Source organism: Rutilus rutilus, assembly GCF_951802725.1.
Source record: "Rutilus rutilus genome assembly, chromosome: 17".
In the NCBI taxonomy this organism is placed as follows: Eukaryota; Metazoa; Chordata; class Actinopteri; order Cypriniformes; family Leuciscidae; genus Rutilus; species Rutilus rutilus.
The window spans coordinates 10,597,384-10,622,646 of NC_140230.1; the positions used below are offsets into that span (position 1 = coordinate 10,597,384).

Consider the following 25,263-nt stretch of genomic DNA (forward strand, 5'->3'; position numbering starts at 1 on the left):
AGGGAACGAATGCACACGCCATGCTGAAGGGATGAGTGCCTCATCGGCTGACATTAAAGTCAAAGACTCTAAAGGAGTCCCCATCCCTGAGGTACACACCAGCGGCTGTCGTGACTGAGAAAGTCTCAGGTTGGTGCTGCAGCGTACTTGTAACAGATGTGGCTCTAATAAGCACTTAGCAAATGCATCTGACCAGCTTCTAAAGCTAAATGCAATTAATAATTGCATTTGTCAATTGTCAACACTAGTCCATGAAGTTTTGTCGAAGTGCAAATATGCAATACGAACTGTGACAATTCTACTGACAGTATTAAGTGTCTAGTGCGCATTTCTACTGAGACAGGCCTGTCTATGGAGACCGAGTTTGTAGTGGATACTGGCTCTGCGGTTTCTATTCTGCCAGAGATTCTTGACTCAGCAAACGCAGTGTCATAAACGCGAGGTGCAAAAGCTTGATTCTGGTCCCTAAAGAAAATAATCAAGCCAGAGCAGAGCTCCCCACCATTACTGATCACAGTGTGTTTATATACATCTCCCTCAAGAGCTGACAGCACTTATTCTGCTCTCAGTCTTTCACACACACTGAGACAAGCGGGTCCCGAAGACAAAGAGCTGATGACGTGTTCTACGGGTGCCCTTTTATACTCCCGGTCGCACCAGTAGTACATCATAGGCTTTTGCCGGCCAATTTCAAGTTCATTGTCGTGTTTTGACGTGCTCAAGACACTGGTCATGCCTGAGGCATTACCCAAAGTGTCCTCCAGGGGTGAGTTCCCATTCGAAAGGGAACCAAGCTTTTAAACAAAAAAGAACAATCGATGAGGTTGATGGGGTCAGCTCATGTTTCAAAAGCATCAGTGTAAATGTTGTATGTGTTGTGCTTTGAGAATAAGATTTTCTTTTAAAAATAAAGATGCTCTGTGTGGTGTTTTTAACTGAAATAGCGCTGTGACCTCCAGTCTCTTTACCTCTGTGTCCTCTTGTAACAGAATGAATATTACTGTAGGTTGGATTTCCTGTGGAAGAACAAATTCAAGAAGGAATGTGAGGAAATAGAAACCATGGAGAATCTCAATCGCGTTCTGCTGGAGAATGTTCTGCCAGCCCATGTAGCAGAGCACTTCCTGGCCAGGAACTGGAAGAACGAGGTAAGAATGTAGATGGAAAGAACAACTGAAGAATTACTGCAATTTGCATTCTGTTTGTATGCATCCAAAATACTGGCTTATGTCCTAATGTCCTAGGACATAAGCCATAGACAATGGCGTATATAGACAATACTGGCTATATGTCCTAATACTTTCATACTGGCTTACATCAAGTAAAAGTACTTACTTGACCAGCGCAAACAAACTTGTGATATGATTTAAACCACATCTGACTATGGCTTGAATTTAGATGCTTGGGAGTGCTTGACAACTGCCAGGAGTTGTTTTCTTCTGTTGAAATTAATGCTTTGAGGGAAAATTTATTGAGATTACACTTTTTAAATAATGTTTTTTTTTTGTTTAGTTTGAAAGTCAGTCTTCAGATATTTTATACCTGAGCTTCCTTTTCCTCTGTGAATGACAGGATCTGTATCACCAATCATATGACCTGGTGTGTGTGATGTTTGCTTCTATCCCGGACTTCAAAGAGTTCTACACAGAATCCGACGTAAACAAGGAGGGTCTTGAGTGCCTCAGACTTCTCAACGAGATCATTGCAGACTTTGATGAGGTAACGTATTGCTTCATGTATTTTGTAGGAAAAAAAAGAGCTGGTTCCTTTTTTACTCTTGAACTTTTTCCCATTGAAGTGTACTTCAAACTTACTGTGGTGTGCAAATTCTGCTGGTTTGCTATAGAATAGCATTCGCCCATGAAATTCATCTGATTTTGTCAAAATTGAAATGTTATTACCATGATGCAGTCCTTTTTCACAAATCAGTTTTGATGGTTTGTTTGATGTTAACTCTGCTATGGTTATGTTGTATTTCCTGTGTAGTTGCTCTCTAAGCCAAAGTTCAGTGGAGTGGAGAAGATAAAGACCATTGGAAGCACATATATGGCAGCCACTGGACTTAATGCCAGCCCAGGACCAGAATATACACAGGTATCAGGAATGTATGGATTCAATCAAGTCTGTCTGTCTGTCAAATTATACAAATGTTTCATGGGAACATGACTTTGTCTACTTTTATTCATCTAATATAATTTTCTTGTAATTCTTGTAAAATATTGACAACTCTACACTATTATATGAAGTAAGTCATTGGTGTGAGTTCATTGTTTGGTAACACTTTATTTTGATAGTCCACTTTAGACTTTCTACTGACTATAAGTAACTTTGCAAGCGCATGTCATCTTATTCTAAAGTTATTTATAGTTAGTAGAATGTCTAAAGTGAACTATCAAAATAAAGTTTAACCCATTGTTTTTGCCGTTCGTGTTTGTAGGAGCATGACAGGCAGTACATGCACATTGGTACCATGGTGGAGTTTGCCTTTGCACTGGTGGGGAAGCTTGATGTCATCAATAAACATTCCTTCAATGACTTCAAACTCCGAGTGGGTGAGTGAAAACAAAAGATTACTATTATTGGGGTCTGAGCATCAATGGCTTATGTAGAACATACGGGGATGCAATGGCCATGTCTCTGTTAATTAAAATGCTGTAATATGAGTCTTTAAGTGTCTCTTATACAGTATATTATGTAATATATTATGTATTATTTAAAAAGATACAAATAATACAAATGAACAGCGATTCATTGAGTTTTAAGCAAATGTTTTCAACATCATTACGATATATAAAAATGAATGTAAAATGTAATGATCTATTAGCTTTTTGGAGATTGCAGATTTATTTGCAAATATATATTACATTTCTATGCATTTTTTCAGTAGTAAGTCTATTGAACCATTTTCACAGATTAAAATCTATGAGACCTAAAATGATTTTTTGTATACTCTGGTGGACAACATTAGTATTACAGCCTTCATCTATCATTCCCATTCATTAATATAAATGGCTAATATTTTAGAATGTTCAGTTAGCCCCCTGAGCAAACAAATAGTCATTATGGGACAATCCCACAAATATATCGGCCTATATCTACAGTAAGACAAATGAAACATCTTTTGATTATTTTTTTGTCAGGGGTATCAGGTGGACACTCAATTTTGTGCAAATCAGACAAACATCCTAAGACAAGTTCAGGCATTTTTTTAGGGCAGAAAAATGATTATGATGACAATTGTCCAAAACATACATCTAAATCAACAAAAGAATGGATTTAGCAAAGAAAGATGAATGGCCCAGACCTAAATCCTATAGAAAACAGAATAAATAGAAACAGACAAAAATAACAGATCTGGAACATTTTTGCAAAAAAGTGGGAAAAAAAAGTGGGAAAATATTTCCAAGTCAAGATGTGCCAAGCCGACAGACTCCTATCCAAACAGACTGAGTGCTTCAACTGAATATTAGTTCAGGTGTGCACACTTATGCAGTTAGTTATTCCAAGTTTATATAGGGCATTCCTGTATGCTATCCTCTATTACCAGTTTACCTGCTAATTGTGGACTGTTTCAAAAAAGTTTACCTGGGATATAATCTTTTCACTTTTATTTTGCCTCTGTCCCAACTTATTTCGGAGTGTGTTGCAGCCGTCAAAATCAAAATGTTTACATTTACAAAATACAATTAAGTTGGTCAGTGAAAACACTGGATTTTTTTTTCTTTGTACTTCTGTTAAATAAAGGTTAAAGAGATTTAACTACAGTTCTGCATTATTGCTGCTGCTGCATAGCAAGTATGGATTGCTACTGGTAATAGAGACACGGACATGCTGCTGTAAGCATGTAAGATGCTGCTGCGGTGGCATAATTAGACATATATAGATCCCGTAGCAGACCTTGACAGGTGGAGCTGGGGGAGGTGGAGGGTGTCAGAGGAACTCTAATAGGACGCTGCAGGACTAGCTTACAGCAAACAACGAACTAGACTGTTTAAATGTTTAGCAAGCAATCTCATTGGCTGCAGGATCAGCAGAGGCCAATCAGCTTGTGCCATGTGTTAATGATGTAATTGCTTGCAGATTGCAGGTAAAGAACAGTCTGCGCCCTCTAGAGTTTCATGACTGAAATAGATGTAATTTGCAGTAACCTGTACATCACCATCCATCTGCAGGTATTAATCATGGGCCTGTGATAGCTGGAGTGATAGGAGCTCAGAAACCGCAGTATGACATCTGGGGCAACACAGTGAATGTCGCAAGCAGAATGGACAGCACAGGAGTGCTGGGAAAAATACAAGTAAGATACGATTTGTTTTTTTTTTCACCCACTATATTTGTGAAGTTTATAAAAGATACAGAACCATCAATTCTTGTTGATTTCACAATCTTTAAATTGCCTCAAGTCCTTTTAATAGATATTTGATTCAAGGTAAAGTAACACTCCATGTAAAACCAGAGGGATTCTAGACAGAAAAATTGCTCATGCTTTGAACAACGTGCAGTGCAATGACTTATTAATACATTTAATTCCTTTGTGTGCGTGTATCTGTTTGCAGGTTACAGAAGAGACAAGTCGTATCTTGCAGACGTTAGGCTACATGTGCACATGCAGAGGAATTATAAATGTGAAAGGGAAAGGAGAGCTCAAAACATACTTTGTCCACACTGAGATGAGCCGGTCGTTATCCCAGGGGAATGTAATGCCATGAATCATACAACACATGCAATGAACTGCAGACATCCACAAAACAGGAATAAAAGAGACATTTGTAAATAATTGTGCCTAGTCTTTAGATGCACGAAATATTGGATGTATTGAAAGTGATACCATTTCTACCGTATCTCATAGGCAGGGTTTGTGCACAGGGTACTGTAAATATGGTAGCAATTATTTTGTAAGAAAATCAAATATAACAAAAAGTGTTTTGATGTTTTAACACCATTTTTTCTTTTTCTTTTGTAAAAACTTCATTAAACTTTATATGTACTTGTCTTTTTTGAGAGCATCTTTATTTTTATGTTTGACAAAGGTTTGATATATTGTAGTGCATATTACAGAATACAGGAATAAGCTAGTACTTAAACTTTTTTGTGTTGTGTCACTGACATGCTGTGCATGATATGTGTGACATATTTACACCATTGGCATATAGATGTAGCTTTGGACAGTAGCGCCAAATCCCTATAAGAGTTGTGAATGTAATATAGTATTCTATGTTTGTATGTCTGTGTCATGTTTTCATTCATAATGAAAATATTTCCCGTTATGTATTTCATTAACAGAAGGCGCACTGTTTAGTTGCTCTTTGCAACCTCCGTGCGTGTTCTATGTGAATTGGTGCCGGACCACTGCCGTCAAGTCCTGAGAGGTGTTTGTACATTTTCTCTATTGCATTATTGTCCCAAGTGGATAAAATATCAGCTGAAACAACAGTACAGGTAGAATGTTCGAACTTTATATTTACCCCTTTAATGTATTAATTGTTCAGTCGTAGTTGGATAAATGAATGAGGTCTTGATGTGGCCATGTCTTCGCCAGTTTAGGACAGAAAATGGATGGATCTTGATCTAAGTAGGGTCACAGGGATCTCAGACCATAAGAAGGGAAACACCCTGTCCAGATGGGGGAATTGTGGGGGAAATTGGAGCATAAATACCAACACAGAAAGGCCCTCTGGGTCTGTCGGGACTCAAAGCAAGGACCTCTTAACTGTGAGACTACTGTATGCTATAACACCCTGAGTCACAAGATGTTGACTTAAAATGATTTAATGAAATTAAATTTCAATGACAAGATAAAATAAGAACTGCACAAGACCATTTATTTCGAGAGTTTTTAATCAAATCAAACTTTTAAAACGTCTTTACAAACAGCAAACAATGGAAACGTCTTACATATTTGTATTCCATTTTCCTGGATCCTGTTCCACAAAGCTTTAGTAACTTGAACCAAGCAGCTATGATCAAAGTGACATCTCTGAAGCACTTCCTGTCTCTGACATTTCAGATTAAAAGAGTTTAGAGAACCACGCTTTATTTTTAGAGATGGACAAAATTAGATTTTTTTATAATTCAAGAGATGTAGATTTCCATCTGGTGATTTAATTTGTTCCACTTTAAATTATATTTTTGTACTTTGCCTTTATCTGCTTTAGAGTTGGTGTAACATCTAATAACAGTAATTATATGATGCTTTGGGACATATATATATATATATATATATATATAGTTGAAGTCGATCATCCTCTCAAGAGAATAGAATCGCATTGTCTTCATGTTTCATGTGACTGAATGTCATTTTCTTGAGAAATAATTACACATTTGTATTTAATTTAGTCAACTTGCAATAATCCAATAACCAATCATGAGTTTCTTCAACTTTGTGGTACAGGCCTGTGTTTCAAACATGCTTGATGGTTTCTTTTCTGTGCTAGGATGACATTTGACAAAAAAAATTTTTTTCGGTTTCTGTGAAGAAACCATAGAATGGCTGCATCCAAAAAGCATACTCTCCTGAGTAGGTACTTATTTTGAAGTACGTACTTTGTGAGCGCTAAAAAAGTACGCTCTATATAGAATGAATGTAATCCATGATTATCCTTATCATGTGACCTACCAGCATCAGTTGCGTCACTTCACTGCCATTCATAAATTCTCTCCCTTGGCCTCATCATGGGATAGTAAAGTGTCCATCGTATGCACAATTCAGGATCTCATCTGAAGTAGTACTTTTTGTCTACTCTTTTATGAGTACTGTGAATTTGGACATCTTTTGTCATATACTGTTTCACCTATATAGTAGGGAAGTATGTGATTTTGGACGCAGCCTCTTTACCGGAGATGAAAAAATACACAAGACTGTTTACTGTAGGACAAGCATGAATACGCTTCAGCTGAGCTGGTAAGCAGCAGGCTTACATTTGGCCTTTAATCCACAGGTTCATGCATTTAAAGACGAGACACAGCAGATGGTCTTGAGAGGCACTCAGACAACTATATGACAATGTGTGACTTGACAATATTTATGATGGATTCACAGGTTTAGATGTCAAGGCTCCTGTTGCGGTTCTTAGAATCGTATGTGTGGTGTAATTGAGAGCTGTACATGTTTTATTCAGATGCTCAGGGTAAACATTGGTAAAAACACAGACAAAGATCAGAAAGCCATCAGGGCACATTTGTATATAATCATTTTAAAAGATGATTATTTGACATCACACAGCAGGGCCACTCCTCTCAGGATCCAGTATTCTGGAGGCTGACTGGTTCTCAGGTCAACAGCTGCGATATAGTTCAAGTCTGTTCGAACAGGTTTCTTATATATTGGACTTGAGTATAAGCGAACATCTTTGACACCTGAGGAAAGATAACGATTCGGTTCATATATAAAATGAATGCAACGTTTTGCACGCTTTACTACAAACACATCTATGGAAGATTGTCTCTACCACGGAATAAAAAGTAATTGCTACTTTTTCATCTCACAATTCGGACTTTTTTTATTGCAATTGAGTTTATCTCAAATCAGATTTTTTATGCTCAGAATTGCAAGTTAATGTCACAATTCGGACATTACAACTCGCAACTGCGAGGAAAGAAAAGTTTATATCTCTAGCACAGTGTTTCCCAACCCTGTTCCTGGAGACACGCCAACACTACACATTTTCAAACTCTTCCTAATCAAACACAGGCAAGGGAGATATCTAAAATGTCTACTGTCGATGTGCCTCCAGGAACAGGGTTGGGAAACACTGCTCTAGCAGGCTAAAAATAATGCTCTAGCATTCACTAGCATTCTACCATTTCAGCCAAATATAGATATAGTTGGAAGCGGCTGGTTATAGGTGGTAATCTAGGATTATTCTTCAACCGGATTATTCTTCAACCAGATTAATCATATTTTTGATGTTACAGACTTTGAATTTGGGTCCACAAAAGTGTGCCACACAACATCCCACTTTTATTTTTCATCTCTTTCTTGTAATTTATTTCTGATTGAACATCAGAAGGTTATCCATCAGTTTTAAATGGCATTTTGTTGTTCTACTCCTTTATTTGAAATGTTTCCCTTCCAGTTGTACCAAATGTTTGCTGTTTGTCTTTGCATTTTAAAGTATTGAGGTATTCTTAACGCATTATTAAAGTATTTTATTTATATATAAAACTCACCATTGTTCTCTGCGTACATCCTGACCACAGGCATCATCTCGAACAGTACTTTGGGTTTGGAATCAATGAGCTTGCAGTTCCTGCGGTCCCAGCCGGCCCCTTCCAGGTAGAGACCGTAGACATACACCCCCTCTGAAGGAGGCTGCGTGATGTCATCCTTCATCCATTTAGTAACTTCATTACACAGAACCATACGGTCCAACGCCCACCCCTTGTTAGCACGAGTGATCTCCTGTTGAGTTAGTGACATGATTAATAAGTAGATCTGCTATATATAATTATAATTTAATATAATAAAAAAAAATAAAAAAACCTGGCATGTCTCAACCAGTAAATGTTGGCTACTTTCAATAAGAGGTCCAACATATTAAGAATAGTTTTAGCTGTGTTGCTATGTGTCATGAGAGTTAGACAAGCAACTGAGGAGACTAACACTAAAGCGACTGCGAGCATCTCGCTTAAAATCAACCCATTCAGTATTTGCATTGGGCACTTCTTTTGACATGATGCACCACCCAGCATACCCCGTTAAATAAGTCACCGCTGGCCATTGAATTATTTATACTATACATAATATATGTATATATAGTAATTCAATATAATTCACACAACGTATATAGTTATTCAACTAAAACCAAGTTAAACATGCCTCCCTGGCCTTCAATTAAAGCGACAGATCTATATTGTGATAAAAAAAAAATTACAGCTTGCATGAAACATTTTAATGAATATTGGGCACCCATCCTGTTTTCTGTTCTCAGCTGTGTTTCTGTATATTTATATATATATATATATATATATACAAAAAACAAAATCAAGAATTTTTTGTTTTTCCTGCAATGCAGCGTCTGGGTTCTTTCCCTAAGTTTATTCTCAGAGCTGCAGGTGTTGGCACAGAAACACAGCTGAGAACAGAAAACAGGATGGGTGCCCAATATTAATTAAAAGAATCCTGTTTCATGCAAGCTGTTTACCCCCAAGGCATTAGCTAGAATGCACCCCACTGAGCAGTCCCCTCACAGCCCAAAACACCTCTAAACTCACCATTATTGATTCTTCTAGGGATAAAATGCATTTAGAGACTAATCGGCCACTCGGACAAGCATGTTAAGGGAACGTGATGTCTGACATAACATATTATTTGGTGTAAAACATCAATAAAATTCAAACAGGATGCATCGATATTCCGTTTAATCCAGTAAAGCCTGGCATACAAAATAATAGTCCGATTTTTTTTTTTTTTTTTTTTTTAAACGGAACAGTTTATTCAGCGGGGGGTGGGGGGTGGTTAATATTGTGTAATATATATACACAATATTATATATTGTGTATTATATACAAAACATATAATACACTGCAATACAATGATGATTAAGAGATGTATGTACAAATAAACGTTCCTCAAAATCATGATGTATCATATTTGAAAGACAATTTTACCATGTTTTTTTCTAAAACATGATTTGTGGATAATCAAATAAACCCAAGTTGCTTCCAGTAAATGTTTATCTTGAAATATTACTAACAGTATACAAATTATTCTTACATTTACTTGATAAAAAGTTTGTATACCGGTTTGTATACCGTTTTTTAGAATTAACTAAAAGGTTTTTTAGAATTAACTAAAAGGTTTTTTAGTTGCTTAAAATGTATAAAGTATCAGAGGGTAGCAGGCATGTAGTAGACAGTGTACAACAGGTTGTTTAGCAAAATGTTGTTTATAATTTGAAGGCCTTACACATTTGGATATCAAATATACTTAAAAAGATACTCTAGGCTTTATAGGGTTAACATCGACCTCCTAAAGGACAAAATTAAAACTTGCTGTTGAGGAAAAACAATCAGATCAACAGATCAGGAGGGAAATGAGTACAAGTGTACACTAGCAGAAGTGTTCATGTGATAGTTACCCACCTGTCTCATAGCTGTCAAGAAGCCCTGTGGGTTGAAGAAGCCTGTCATCCAAAAGCAGTTGGGTCGTCCCTCAAAAATCCAAGAGTGGAACTGCCGGTTACGCTCCAGCAACTCTGTGAACCAAAACCCCAATGTGGTAGAAGCCCAGGAGGCCTGCATACAGACACACACACACACACAGAGGCAGAAGGTCAGCTGAGCAGAACCACAGTTAACGCGCACAAAGACAGAGTGACACTTAGCAAATCCAGATCTTACAGAGATGCTTGAGGCTCATGGTTGAACTCCAGCCGACACACACAGATACACACAGGATAGGGTTTTCACCCTGCTCTGGGCTTTCAAGCACTAACGACTAAAAACCACCATAAAGTAAAAGAGCTCTTTATGTGAAGATTTTAATAGTCAGTACCTTTGTATCAAGACAGATTTGACATGACAACAACAGTGGGAAAGATTTATAGTGAATAACAACTTAAATTTCTGTTCAGCACAGAATGCTGTTGTATAGCTTCAGAAGACTTGGAATAAAGTCTATATGGTCAAATGGACTACTTTTATGGTTCTTTTCCCTTTCTGTGTTCCAAGGAAACTGTTTCATACGTTTAGCTTGAGACAAAAAGACCATACTTTGGATAGGCCTACACAGTGTAAAAGTACAAAACAGGGCCTTTACACGCACAAACAGGCATTATAAATTCACTTATAAACACACATGTTCAGATGCAGGGTAAGTGACAGCCTGATTGTTATTCAGCAGGCGTTTTTCAATTAGCTCATGATTAGTTCAGCTTGAGTAGCATTTGAAAAGCAGAGCTAAATGAAGCTGTTTTGCTGCAGGTGAGCTGATGAGGTGTTTAAGAAACTTGAGCCCTGCACCTCTGGGTTTGATTTTTCACATTCAAGATGACGCACTGCTCCTTAGATCCAATAACTATCTCATCACAGCTCATAAGAGATTAACAATACAGCTCACAGGACAATCATTACAATATATAATTTAATTAACTAAAGGGAAAATATATGGGAACATAAGTACAGACACTGTGCTGATTTCAAAATGTATTATCGCATTATCGCATTAAATCGTATGTTATGATCTATGCTAAAGAGTGTAGTCCAATTGGTATATACACCATGACTGAACATTAATGAAATTAATCGGGACATTCATATCTACACTAGCTACTTTGGGTCGTAAATAATTTGTTTAAAAACTCTTCCCAACAGGGTTTGTGTTTGTGGTGTGTACATTGTATGTCCTACACATTTCACACATAAAAGGCAGGCAATGGCCTCTGACCTTTTTCCAGCGCGCGGGTATTCGGGCGTCATACATGCAGTCCAGAGCATCTCGCAGGTTCTCGCTCATAATGATGGTTCCATCGATGGCCAACTTCAGGTCACTCAGCGTGTTCCTGACCAGAACAATCACTCTCTGCATGCGGTCAATCTCCTGCCGCAGGAAAATGTTCATGGGCTGAAGGGGACCCATGCTCATCAATCTCTCTCTGACCTGGATAAATGATGCAATTTGAATTTATGATTGTGTCATTTATTAGTTTGCGTGCTCTGTATTATTTTTTATTGCTAATCAAGTAAAGGTGACAATGACAAATATTAGCATTGACACAGTTTGCATGGGCGCAACTCCTCAATTTGTGTCCTTTATGCACTAGGCTTTGGAGGATGCAACAGACTCCTGAAATCTGACATACTTTACTGCTTCACCACCATTATCTCGACACCCAAATCGGCTCTTTTAAATGGCAAAAGTGCTTTTTTATACCGCACATCTGGATAATAAATCCAGTTGTAAAACTGCTGCCATGAACAACAATTATTTTCAATGAATTGCAGTTTACTGCCAGCTTTTTGTGTGGTGATAGCTCAATGTAAAGTGCATCATGACATAATTGGCAGCACATTTCACATCTGGATAAACAGGGCGGTAGGTGCAGAAGGCACAATGTTTTATTCACAAGTAGAAAGTCGCTCTTTTTGCTATTGTTATTAATAATAGAGTTTTGAAATTGCCAGAAAGCAGGGCATGGGTTTTAAATATTTTAGGAAAGCTCATGATTGAGACAAATCTGCTTCTCTGCAGTCCGCTGTGAGAGATAATGAAAACAAAAAGCCAGAGTGCACCCCTAAGGCAATTTTTTTTGCTGCTGCCTTCTTAATTGGCGAATAATCAGAGGGGAGTTGCAGCTAATTACTGCCTATATGTTTCATAAGCAACTGAAGTTGGGTTTTAGAACATTTGTAAGTTCCAAAAAAAAGAGAAAATGCATTAGCGCAGGCATCTGTGACCTCATCACCATTCGTCAACTCTGAGAATGTCCCCACAGGACTCGAGCTCCAGACAGCAAAGGCCATTTGCTACCATTGGGCTCTGAGTTCACTCTATCAACCATACAAAATTTTGCTGCATCATTGTTGCCCAGTCTGAAGCTTTACCTCAAATGGTACAAAATCTGGAGGCAGTTTCTCCAGCATGTCATCTGCTAGCCGACCCACAATCGCCTCCCTGGTCTCACCGCTTCCGCTGGAGCTGTCCTTTGGTTGGATACTCAGGATAGTGTCTAGCACGTCCTTGGCGAGTTTGCTTTGGTAGGTGATGTCTGCATTTGGGTGAAGGCCGAACACCTCAGGGGTGTCATATGTGGGGAGACCCTTTAGGAGCCCAAAAATAAAATAAAAAAATAAGGAAAGAAAGAGAGAAAGAAAGAAATCTTAGTCCCAGACAGTTAAAGGAAGTTCTGGGTTCAGTATGAGTTATTATGTTGCTTACAGAACCATATTGGTTACCGAAGAGTATTATTTTCATGTGTCCCTCAGTTAAAGCAAGGCACATTGGTATAAACATTAATGCAATTTTCATGACCATGTAAAGCTGGTAAACTTTTATGATTCACACAAGGATACAAGAAAAGGAATAGGACTCTAAATTTAAACCGGTGAAACAAAGTGCTTTAAAAATGTAATAAGCTCCACATTTCTCCTTTTAAATCCACAAAGTTGACCATTTACAAGATCTTGCAAGTCAAGTTTCTGTGGTCAGCAACATCATGCCACAAATGTGTTTGTGCTTGACTTATTACAGCCAAAACGTTCCTTTAAAATAATCTGGAGATTATCCACAAAGGCATGATTCAGTAATGCATGCAAAACCTTAATGTATAAAACATTTACAGTACGTGGCTGTGGTAAATGAGAGTAAATATTAGAAATAAGTCTGGCCATGTTCCATTGAGGACATTAACGCTAAATTTGAGTTGTATTTTCTACAAGGTTTTCAGCCGGATCCGGGCCGTATCCAGATCAGATTGAGGACCTGAGCCTAGACACGACACAACCCCTCCCTGAAGTCTCAGCAGAGATTGTATCAACTAGACTCTCTCCTGTAAAGGCCTCATCAACATTACAGCCATCGGCACTGATCCTCAACAAACCCGTCTCCATACCGGCAGATAGAACTGGATAAATATTCTGAATGCACTGATACAATCTGACTTCTGACCTGTAATGCTGCCTGAATCATAATCATGCACTGTTCGTTCGTTGGCCACAGGAGAACTGGCCCACCGACTGAGCCTGGTTTCTCCCAAGGTTTTTCTGCTTCTCCATTCTGTCACCTTATGGATTTTGGGTTCCTTGCCACTTGTTGCTTTTGGCTCGGGGACACTTAATATTCAACAATATTATTAATCTGCCTGCATTGACACCATTGAATGAGAACTGAACTGAGCTCCAGAGAGGCTTTTTATATATATATATATATATATATTAACTAAATTAATAACTTTTTTACAACAGAAATTAACCATCGCTGGACTATGATGCTATTTTCTTCTAGATCAGCTGTACAGCAGAAACAAACTGTTGCATTATTTTCCTGTTATCACTGTAAAGCTGCTTTGAAACAGTTCGTATTGTAAAAAGCACTATATAAATACAGGTGATGACTGAATATTTCTGATTTCTGTAATAGTACTAATAAATTGAAAGCATTAAATACACAATACAAAATAACTAGCTTGATATATTTATCGTTAATAAATCAAACTAGTTTCAATCTCATGTATTTTAACTAACTGAATCTGGCTTGTTCCACAGCTAGCCATTATTTTTATTTTTTTTCAGAATTAACATGTTTTTGCTGATTCTAAACCTTTATAATAAAATCAAATAGATGCAATTACTTAAAAAACTATGCACATTTTTTGATTGTATAAAGGTCCATGTTTGGATTCTAAAAATAAAGTGATCAGTGTCTTGCGATCAATTTTCACATGAAATAAACAACCATTATGAGAGCTCACTCTCATTAGCTAGGAAAGCTAAAGCGTATTGCATCAGTTTTGCTAAATGAATGAATGTTTTCCCACATCTCTTCCTTTTTGATGAGCAATCATCATTAAAGATGTTTATTAGTTGATCCACACATGCATACAGCGTTGTGTACCAGCAATACAAGTCATTTCGCATTACACACTCATTCATCATAATTCATCAAAAGCTTCCTGTAAACAACATGTGCTTAGAGATTTTATACTGAACAGCTGAACGAATGCTATTTTTTAAAATTTCCTTTATTCTTTTTTAAAGCAAAATGTCTCACATGTTTCTTCAGGAGCTTTTGTGTGTGGTTTCATTAATAAGCTCATTGCGTGTTACATACAGAACAAAGCTGTTGCGTGTACGCTTTGAGTGCACAGACCAGCTCTTAGAACCATGTCTGAGAGAATCATCCTGCTGTGAGTTGGGGCTAAAAACATCCATCACAATCAGCTCAGAGAATGAAGATCAGCCGTACTCTGCTTGCAGCTGTACTATTTCTCTCACGAGGACACCACTGCTTTACATGATTCACTGGCTTTAATGTACAACAGGAATATGGGCAGTGAGAGGCTGGTCATGTCCCTCTTGGCACTGGAATGGCTATTATGAAGTGGCTTTGATTGAGCTGCACTATTTTCATGCCTGATGAATCAGCTTTGTTCACTGTTTGTTACATTACAGTTGACGAAAGATTACAGTTGACGAAAGATTGGCCTTTTTTTTTTTTGTAAGTATATTTATTTACTTTTCTTTTGGTCTTCAGATAGTTTACTTTCTGTCAGCATGCACAAACTGTGCCAGATGCGACTTGAATATTAATTACTGTTATGTTCGCACCAACTCATCTGCTGAAAGGGGGGTGATGGTAGATCTTTATAGTGGTACCATTTACAGCACACTTGCCAGAGACTTCTGAGAGAGAAGAAAATAAGAACTTACACTAAAGCTGAAATGAACAACAAAAAATGCACTTGAAATTTACATTAACAGCTTATAATTGTAAAGGCACTTTGCATTATGCAATTCTGTTGCATAATTTATCTCTTGAGGAGGTTCAGTGAATTTGTTTCTGCTCGGATCAATTTATTACATTACTTGGTATACTTTTAGTATTTTAATGTTGTTGTTGTTGTTTAAAGTAAGTATTGGTACTCAGTATTGGCAGAATTTATTGTAAATGTCAATTGGAGTCACTCTGCTGTGAATCTTGACCAGGTAACAGCCCACAGTGTTGTAATAAACCACCATTGACTACACAGACAATTGTCAACACAGTCTCACCTCCATCTAAAGTGACAAAACCTGTAGAACAAATAGTAGCTATACTGATTCCAAAGAGACTGACTGAGCAGTTTCATTGGAACCTTCTATCTCACCTGAACATATTGGAGATACTGATCCACATTATTGCATCTGGGAATGCAGTAGCCTTTGTAGAAGTAGAAATCAGGGCTGAACATGTTCTCACTGAACCACACCTTCGCAAATGTGTTCAAGAGGCGCTTGTCATAGTCATCAGTCACCCTCCCGCCATACTGGATCTCGCCGATCATGTAGCGCACAGTGTTCCAGGACACACCCTGTAAAAATACTTCATACTTCAAATTAAAGTGCCAGGTGCTGAGTCTATTTGGCAACTTTTTGCATAGACCCTTGACAAAGATGACAGTGTAAATCATATACATACACTTTATGTAAAAGGACCTTCTCGCAGATGTGGAAAAGGTTATGTTCATGCCATACTTTAATAATAGAGACATTTGACAAGAATCCAAATAATTCAAAATGACTCCGAAGTATAGGTTTCTTTAAGTTTATGTGGGATAATTAAAGGTGTATAATTACAGAACATATTAGCTGAAATAAACTTGTATTTGGCTGATTTAATTGTGCTAATTATTATGGTCGAGTAACACAGCTGCTCCATAATGCAACTCTCACCTTCTTGATGTCCATATCATCGAGGTGATTCTGGACAAACTGTATGGTTGCATTGAAATCTGCCTGGTTGAACTCATATGGGATGTTCCAACCCAAAGGTCCATATTTTCGCCTCTCTTGGACAGTGGAATGGAGGAATGCCACCCCATACAACATGGGCCTCCATTGGACCATGTTACTCACATCTAGAAGATCCTGACTGATACCTGGAAGATATTATTAGGCATTACCAATTTTTAAGACTTTCGTTATTAATAACACAAAGCTAGTTTTTTTTTTTTTTTTTTTGAGGATATTGAAATAATGAGGCTCCTCTTTAAATAATCATATAAATGTTTCAAATCCATTAGTAGTCTCAGGTGATGGCACAGTCTTTCATCTCAAATAGGCAGGATATAAAAAACAGGCTGCAGTTGACATGGAGTGAAGTCCATAAAGAAAACTGACAGTTGAATAAAGACTAAATATCCAGAGAGGTCAGGCTCACCTCCGTAAGTCCTTTTAAGTCCGGCTTTCAGTCCCTGTGGAGGCTCATTGGTGAATTTGATTGACATCTGCAGAAGAGTGATAGGAAAGTGTCTGTGGACCTCAGTGGTCATCCACAGTCTGAAGGTGTCATGAATGCTGTCTGTCTCTGTGATTGTATCCATGAGTTCATCCATAAAATCCAGACCCAAATGACAGTTCTGAAGTAAAGCCCAGCCTCCCTAATAGGGGAAAAAAATATAACATTTGGTTTTAGAGAAAGCATTCAGTTTTATAGACTTTATTGAGCACAAATACTGAGAGCTAATAAGGCCATCAAGTGGAATTGCAAAAAAATCTCTTCTTTCAAACATGTGTCCCAAACTCTCCCCTGTCTTCCATTAGTTGAATAGACAAATAATGTGGTCCCAAAATCATGGTTGGCTGAGCTAATGTACTGTATTTTGCTGTCAAAATACTCAAACAAACAGACCAACAAGTTCTCGACATTGTGTTGACACTTTTGGGGGAATCAACCCATGAATGGCTAGCTTATTGTTATCTCTACATATTAAGATGGGATAGAAGCAAGTATTGGAACATTAAACATGCATGAATATGAACATACATTAGCCATAGAGTGCTGCAGAAGTTTGCGCGCATGAACTTCCTGCCCCTGACCCATTGAGACGTAACGAGTCTCAATTCTTTGTCGTTTGCCCAGGGCGATGATTGAGTCTGTTGGGTCTGAACCCATGGATAGGAAGCAGATGAGAGGAGTGCGTGGGTCAGACTCCTCCCAGGTCTTCTCCAGATCCAGAATCACTCCCTCAGCATATCTCTCCCCCATTGAGTGCATGATGTACTTCCGTGCCTTTCGATTACACATTGGAAAACAAGTAATTAGCCTGATGCGATTGAAAATCAAGTCAAATTTTTTATAGCATTTTACACAATACAGATTGTCTCAAAGTAGCTTCATGGGAATAAACAGGTAAATAATAGTGTTGCGAATTGTATCAATTATGAAATGACTATAAAACAGCTGTAAGGCAGCTCTACCGAAGACAATATTACCCAGCTCAAATTCAGTTAAAATTTTGTTTACATCAGATAGTGTCGAATTGATATTTCTAAATGGTAATTGTCTTTTTTAAAGCCCCAACTGAGCAAGCCGAAAGTCGGCAAGGACAGTGGCACGAAACTAACACTCCGTCAGCTGACTGTAATAGAGAAAAAAAAAACCTGGGGGAAACCAGGCTCAGTCAGGGGACCAATTCTCGCCTTGCCAAAGTGATGGATTTCCAGAAGGTCAAGAAATATTACACACATACATAAGCCTGATAGCAAATAGGCATGCTGTAATCAGAATTCTTCTGTTCTGTATTATTTTGCTGATAACAGCAATGAGATTGTGATGAGCTAAGAATGCATTTTGAGCATTATAATAATGAGACTGAGATAGTAATGAGTGCATTAATTGTCATAAAATTGTCAAAAATAGACTACAATTTTTGTATGCAAAAATAATTTGTTTCGGTTTTGTGATGAAAAAAATGCAATGTGAGGATTTTCACAAAATAAATTGAACATCAATAATTGTATGGCTTCACTGGCTTCAAAAAGGGGTTATTTATACCTGAGCAATTGTTCTATCTGGACACCAGGATCGAATAAGGAGCAGCCGTCTGAAACAGTCCAGAGCCTGGTCATATGCATTTGGGATTGGTTCTTCCTCTGGTGCCTCTCGATCAAACCAGCTCTTCCACTGCTTCTCATGACGCCCAATCTGTTAATACAAATGTACACAACAGTTTACATTTGGACAGTTGACAAGAAATCATTTTGGAAAGTTGTCATGTTCTACGGGGTGCTACACTCAATCTAAAACTATTTTAAACAGCACTTTGATTATTTTTAGTCATATTTTAAATGATAAAAAAGCCAAATAATAGCTTAATACATATTTTATGAATTTATGTTATTTAATGACCCATATATTATATTTAAAATTTCGCAAAATATGTTGTTTTATGTTTCACAGAAGAAAGAAAGTCATACAGGTTTGAAACAACATGAGCATGAGTAATGATTACAAATTTTTAAATTTTGTGTGAACTAAACCTTCAATTACCTTCAAAAACCTTATATAGCATCTAAAATGAAGTGGTTGGGAATTAAATTATTTGTCAAATAAATAACATGTAAATGTTTTGTCTAATTAAAATTGATTTAAAGACAAAGACTAAACACAATGATACGGAAAGCATGGATTTCTGGTGTGTTATGACATTGCATTATGAAATCTTGTGTGTGGATTAGCAGTATTTCTGTAGTTGCGGTGTTCTAGAAATGGTTAATTAAACAAAAGGCTTTTAATCTGATTTCTTTCAGCCACAAGTAATTGATTTAGAGTTTGCCAAAGTGAGCTCATTTCACACTGCATTGAGCATGAAGTTCCCCCAGGCAGTCATGGCCTGCCAATCAGCCGTCAGTGTGAGGGGTTGTGAATGTATTTGTGTGTGTGTGTAGACCAGATGAATCAAATATTGACATGTTTACTGCAGAGTGAGCTGCGAATTAATGAGGAAGGGGAACTCAAAGCGACAGATACTGTGTGCGTGCGTGCGTGTGTGTGTATATGTGTTCCATGTGTGGATGTGTCTGATCCTTTTAGTGTATAGGTATCTGACCACACACCTGATCTAGAATGTCAGAGAACTGCCACAGTTTGCTCAGCTCCACCAGGTTGAGCCATGTTATGTCCAGGATCCACTTTGCAGCTTTGGGTGGACAGGCTTTAAGGTCCAGCGAAGCACCTCCTGGGTGACATCAAGAAAACAGATCACATGAAGAATTGCCTTGTTCTTATTATGAAAACAGAATCCTGAATTTTGCACCAGAGTGTAGGAGATTTGAGAATTTGTTAGTTATATTTTTGCTTCTTATCAGCTTTTTTATTTTTTTGACTGATTGCATGCTGATGAGTAGCTTGCTTACTACTGCAGTTTTTTTTCTGTATACTGCCTATTACTTTTTTTAAGGTGGATGAAACAGAAAGGTTACATTTGTTAATATAATCTAACAATAAACAATATTTATGAAGTAACTATTAATATTGTTAAAAAGTTATATTATAATTAGCTCCAGAATGAGTTAACCACTTAAAAATTAGGCAAAGGGTAACATTCCTATCACACATGATTTAGTAAGATTCTGGGTACAAATATAAATAATTTACAGTACATGAGGTAGAAATAACAACATTTTAACCCTGCCCAACTGCTCACTTCTGAATTATAATTTGATTTGCAGGTTAATGAATGTCAAATCACAGAACTGGTGATATAGTAAACAGTTTAACTTGATATATAAAATTGAATCAAAACATTTGCCTAAATCACAGTTGGTTACTACAGTGGGTAGCACTCGCACTGTTGCCTCACAGCAAGAAGGACCCCTGTTTGAGCTCTGACCCGTGAGGCAGGTCAGGTGAATTGCCCGGATGTACTGAATGAGGGTGTGTTAGCCCTGATGGACTTGGTTTGGCCCAAGACCTTGAGCAGTCTCTAGCATTCCTATAGAATAGCGGATTTGCCTAAAAGTTTTTATTTTTTTAGAAAATGGGACGGTGTAAAAGCTGGCATTTGTCTGACATGATGTAACGTTTAGTCCAGAGATGATAAAGAAATGCCAAAACGTATCGAATAAAACAAGGATTATTAAACAACACAAAAGCAGGTAATCCAAAAAACGAGCAAACAACACAAAACAGTGTGCCATGCACAAACAACACCGGACAACTGAAGAGAGAAGAAGGAGGGTTTCAACGTTTTTGAAAACTGTCTCCGTTTAAACAACAAAAACGCGAATCTCTGAAGACGATGACATCATGCACATGTGTATTGCGTGTTCAGTCTATAGTGTTTCAGCCCCGTCTAATGGCCTGGCAGCAGAATACAGCATTTTCAGTTGTTTTCGCGGATCAGTGTGAATGGGGATCATTTTGACAATGACAATGGACAATGGTCTGTACGCGGACCACTCAAAAGGAAAAACTTCTCCATTTTAAGCATATCGCATTCAGTGATGATAATTTATTCTAATTATTTTATATGATTTATATATGATTTATATAATTATTATACCCCTAATATATTACACATTAGCAATTTTAGTTTAATAATTATTATTAAACATTTAGTTTAAATGAACAAAATTATATACAGATAATATGTAATTTAAAATGACTACATGTGAGCTATACCTAGGCTATATATATGATCAAAACTAACTTTCACTTGCACACTGATATAGCAAGATATTTTCTTCTTGCTGTGTACATTTATGTACATCATATTCTTCAATTTCTTAATCTTTGGCAGAAAAGAAAATATTATTTTGCTGATTCTCTCGCTAGAAGTCAACCGCAGTTTAGAAATACCAACAGAAGTTGGTAGCAAAAAAAAAAAAAAAGCTACAGATGTTAAAGCAAGAAGTGTTCTCTAGTCTATTGTTGTTAACTTGTTTTGGGTATCTTTAACAGAAATATTGACTTTATACACTTTTGTAATTAATAAAATACATTGTTTACTTGCACTCATCTTGTCTGAACAAAGATGGAATGATTTGTTCTTGGAATACTATCTAGTAAAGGTACAAAGGAACCTCTCCTGTTTTGCAAATGTAATAACTTGAGAAATCTCGAGAAAAGCTCATTTCTATGGGGGAAAAAGCAAGACAAACTAAAGAGAGAGAAAGGGGCTCTCACAAGAGTGCATTAAAGAGCAGAATGGTATTAACTGGCTTGACGTGCACTGCCAGCACAGGGAATCAAATTGACCTTCTGGATAATGGGCCACTTCTCTGACCGCAAGGCTACCTGATTTCTCAGTGATTAAATTTCGGATCTGATGCTTTTACAAAGCAAAAGCACATGAACCAACATGGTAATCACATATAAGTTCATCAATCTACAGACTCACCAAGGACTCCTCATGAACAACATGTACAAATTGCAAAGAGCCATTAAATATGATTTATCCTTGTTACCCAGAGGAAAGAAAGAAAAATCACAAAAGCTTCTAATGGCAAATCCACAGTCTGTTGCCTTCATAGTCTCTTTTTTGAGCATTTGGTTTGAGATCTCAATGCAACTTTATATCTCATTCATAATTTGACCTTGCTTGTTGCTGTATGTATGGATTTGTTCTTATTTGATAATATTCATTCATGTGTTAATGAGTGTGTAAATAAAAGAGTTATTTAAAGAAATGATGGGTTCAGTACAAGTTAAGTTACAGTGTATAGCATCAGTCTCATTTTAATGTGTAATGTTTAAGTCTTAAGGCTATACTTTTGAAACACAGTGTATGTCATACTGTATTGAACCTGGAACATTCCTTTAAAAAAATATGGCTATATTAATGAACAATATGTCTCAATTAAAGCAAGTATGCAGCACAATGTACTGTGTCTTACAATGTACTGAACCTTACATAATATGTACTGGCAGTCAACCTCACAGCTTGTCACAAGGCACCACTGTGCTTCATTCATAGCACACTAATAGCTGTAGAAGTGTGGCTCTGATGGGTTCCTGCTGCTCAGTCCTGCCTAAACCCACTGCTCCAAAAGACTGTCTTAAAACCTGTCTGCACCCTAATAATAAAGGATATACTGTATAATAAGTATAATATAAGACAAACATTGTCTGAACTTGTTACATAATTATGTAAGATACGCAGTAAAATTCAGCAGAAAGTCACAAACACTCATACATACATAAGCATTGTTCAGGAATGTTAATAGACTAAATTGATTGTTCTCTCATTTGAGAACCTAGAAAATAAAGAAACTAAGGAGGAGGAGAAAGATTTTGAATGTAGAAAAACAGAGAAAAAAAAAAGACACTGAGAGAGACTGACTTGTGGAGGACGGGTTGGTTTCTGACCTTTAATAAGGGTCAGGAACTCCTCATGTTTGACCCTGTTGCTCTGCATGTCGATCTTGAGAGTGAGCAGAAGGGTGAACAGGAACTTGTGTTCTTCATACAAACCCCGAGCTGCGTACTTGTGCACCTCAAAGGTCATGTACTCGATGATTTTGGCGATCCGCTTGCTTGTAATTGGACTCTTTGAGGACCTACTCTCCAAGAGGAAGAAACAAGTTTCAAGTTTCAAGTTTACTTTATTTATAAAGCACATTTAAAACAACCTTGGTTGACCAAAGTGCTGTACAAGATATATCTAGATCTAGACAACTTTCACAAAACATTAAACGCACAAGAGTACAAATAGGTTTTTAAAAGACTTCTAAACTCAGACACTGTGGACGCTGTTTTGATGTATAATGGCAATTTGTTCCATAACCTGGGGCCAGCTATCGCAAAGGCTCTGTCACCCCTGCATTTCAATCTGGATCTGGGTACTCGTAACAGATAATTGGTCTGTGATCTGAGCAATCTGACTGGTTTGTGTTCCATAACCAATTCAGTAAGGTATTGAGGAGCGAGATTGTTTAATGCTTTATACACAAACAACAAGACTTTAAATTCAATACGATACTGAACAGGTAGCCAGTGCAGTGAACGTAGTGTAGGCGTGATGTGATCCCGTTTGCGAATGCCTGTAAGCAGACGGGCAGCTGCATTTTGGACCAGTTGAAGCCGATGGATAGATGAAGCAGGTTTATCAATTGTTTAGCTTAAACAAGTTTGCAACTTATGTAAAACCTTACTCAATGCACTCTCACATCTAACATGGACAATATGATCAACAGACATTGTTTTATAACAGCAATATCCTGTAAATTTACATTTTAACATCACCCAACCAATATTTCATGGTGGAGCCACGTGTAGCCACAATATGGGCTTGAGGTATGGGCCCCAAATGGCGTTGTCAACGCCCTATGTCGGCCCTATCTGAATTAGCCCATTTGAACCTCATTCACAGTCTGACCAGAGTTAATTCAGATCTGCCATGGAACCCATGGACAAAACCATATGGGACCCATACATTAAGCCTACATTAGCCTGATCATGAAATGTTGGCTTGGTGATGAAGATCAAAAATATATGTCATTTTGTCTTTGAAAAACAAATTAAAAAAAGGAATAAGGTATGAATTGATAAATGAGTTTTACTTTGCCAAGGCCAAGTCGAACAAGCCCAGAAACTGGCGCAGGGAGGTCTGATACATCACGTTCACCATGCTCATCTCCGTCATCAGAAAGTACAAGATGCTTCCTCTTGTGGCAACTACACTCAGAAAAGAAAATGACACAAGGGTCAGTATTTACATCTGGTATTAACAGCAGTCTCAGATGCAACTAGACAGTGGATTTCGAAGGAAAAGTGTCGGATTTTGTGACTACATAATAATAATAATAATAATAATAATAATAATATTAATCATTTGTTACGTTTATACATAACTTTTCTCTGCACTCTAAGCACTTTTACAAATGGCAGGGGGAATCCTCAACCACCACCAATGTGCAGCATCCACCTGGATGATGTGACGGCAACCATAGAGCGCCATCATGCACCAGCTTACTGGTGGAGAGGAGACAGAGTGATGAAGCCAATCAGTGTATATATATGGGGATGATTAGGAGGCCATGATGGACAGAAGCCAATGGGCAAATTTAATTTTGGGATTTTTAATGACCACAGAAATTCAGGACCTCGGTTTAATGTCTCATCCGAAAGATGGTGCTTTTTAAGGTGACCATCAGAACAGAATGTTTTTTCAAACTGTGCCTGCAGGTGAATACATTTCTGAAGGTATTTCTGAAGGTATCCACATTCTGAGTGAATCAGTCGGGTGAACCTATGATTCAGTGGCCCATTCATAAAGAAAGCATTTCTGATTCCTGAATGAATCAGCTGTTTGAACAAATCGAATGCATGAATGACTCAGTGACTTACTAATTTAGACATTTACCGCCACCTACTGGCAGTTTTTATTTCATAAATAATAAGAATAAGAATAATTTTATACTTTGGGGATAGTTTAGCAAAAAAAAAAAAAAAAAAAATTTATTATTACATTTACTCACTCATGAATTAATTATTTTTTATTGAATAATAAAAAAAAAAAAAAAATCTAAACATACTTTTTGTCATTTATATTTGATGCTTTTCTCATTTAACACAATAATGACTTTAAATTATCTTTTGGGGGAAATTTTGGGGAAAATCAGCCAAATTTGATGTGCGATTAATTCGATTAATTAATCAGCACATCATGTAATTAATTAGATTAAAACATTTTATCACTTGACAGCCTTAATATTAATACCAGGTGTCAACAAAATTTTAACAGATTGTGGCTATTCTGATAATTTACTGTTTACATTAAACTCTACACACTACACACACACTAGAGGAAAAGATTAATCAAATTTCTTTACGCATATTTGAAA

The 25,263-nt window shown here is 37.3% G+C and overlaps 2 protein-coding genes across 2 annotated transcripts in view; one reads left to right on the forward strand and one right to left on the reverse strand.

Annotated features, from left to right (window-relative positions):
• Window positions 1-4,992, forward strand: part of adcy2a (adenylate cyclase 2a) — a 125,235-nt gene extending 120,243 nt beyond the window's left edge. The window contains exons 20-25 of the mRNA XM_084435542.1: window positions 990-1,148; window positions 1,573-1,719; window positions 1,987-2,094; window positions 2,438-2,552; window positions 4,173-4,297; window positions 4,557-4,992. Coding sequence (XP_084291668.1) covers window positions 990-1,148; window positions 1,573-1,719; window positions 1,987-2,094; window positions 2,438-2,552; window positions 4,173-4,297; window positions 4,557-4,709 — 807 coding nt within the window. The 3' untranslated portion in view covers window positions 4,710-4,992. The remainder of the gene's footprint in view (window positions 1-989; window positions 1,149-1,572; window positions 1,720-1,986; window positions 2,095-2,437; window positions 2,553-4,172; window positions 4,298-4,556) is intronic.
• A 117-nt stretch (window positions 4,993-5,109) lies between these two features.
• dnah5 (dynein, axonemal, heavy chain 5) overlaps window positions 5,110-25,263 on the reverse strand; it is a gene marked incomplete at its 5' end in the record, with an annotated part of 169,651 nt that continues 149,497 nt past the window's right edge. The window contains 13 exons of the mRNA XM_084435539.1: window positions 5,110-7,356; window positions 8,170-8,401; window positions 10,084-10,236; window positions 11,387-11,599; window positions 12,544-12,759; window positions 15,804-16,007; window positions 16,369-16,574; window positions 16,856-17,075; window positions 17,462-17,707; window positions 18,473-18,622; window positions 19,534-19,655; window positions 22,787-22,977; window positions 23,980-24,094. Coding sequence (XP_084291665.1) covers window positions 7,205-7,356; window positions 8,170-8,401; window positions 10,084-10,236; window positions 11,387-11,599; window positions 12,544-12,759; window positions 15,804-16,007; window positions 16,369-16,574; window positions 16,856-17,075; window positions 17,462-17,707; window positions 18,473-18,622; window positions 19,534-19,655; window positions 22,787-22,977; window positions 23,980-24,094 — 2,420 coding nt within the window. The 3' untranslated portion in view covers window positions 5,110-7,204. The remainder of the gene's footprint in view (window positions 7,357-8,169; window positions 8,402-10,083; window positions 10,237-11,386; window positions 11,600-12,543; window positions 12,760-15,803; window positions 16,008-16,368; window positions 16,575-16,855; window positions 17,076-17,461; window positions 17,708-18,472; window positions 18,623-19,533; window positions 19,656-22,786; window positions 22,978-23,979; window positions 24,095-25,263) is intronic.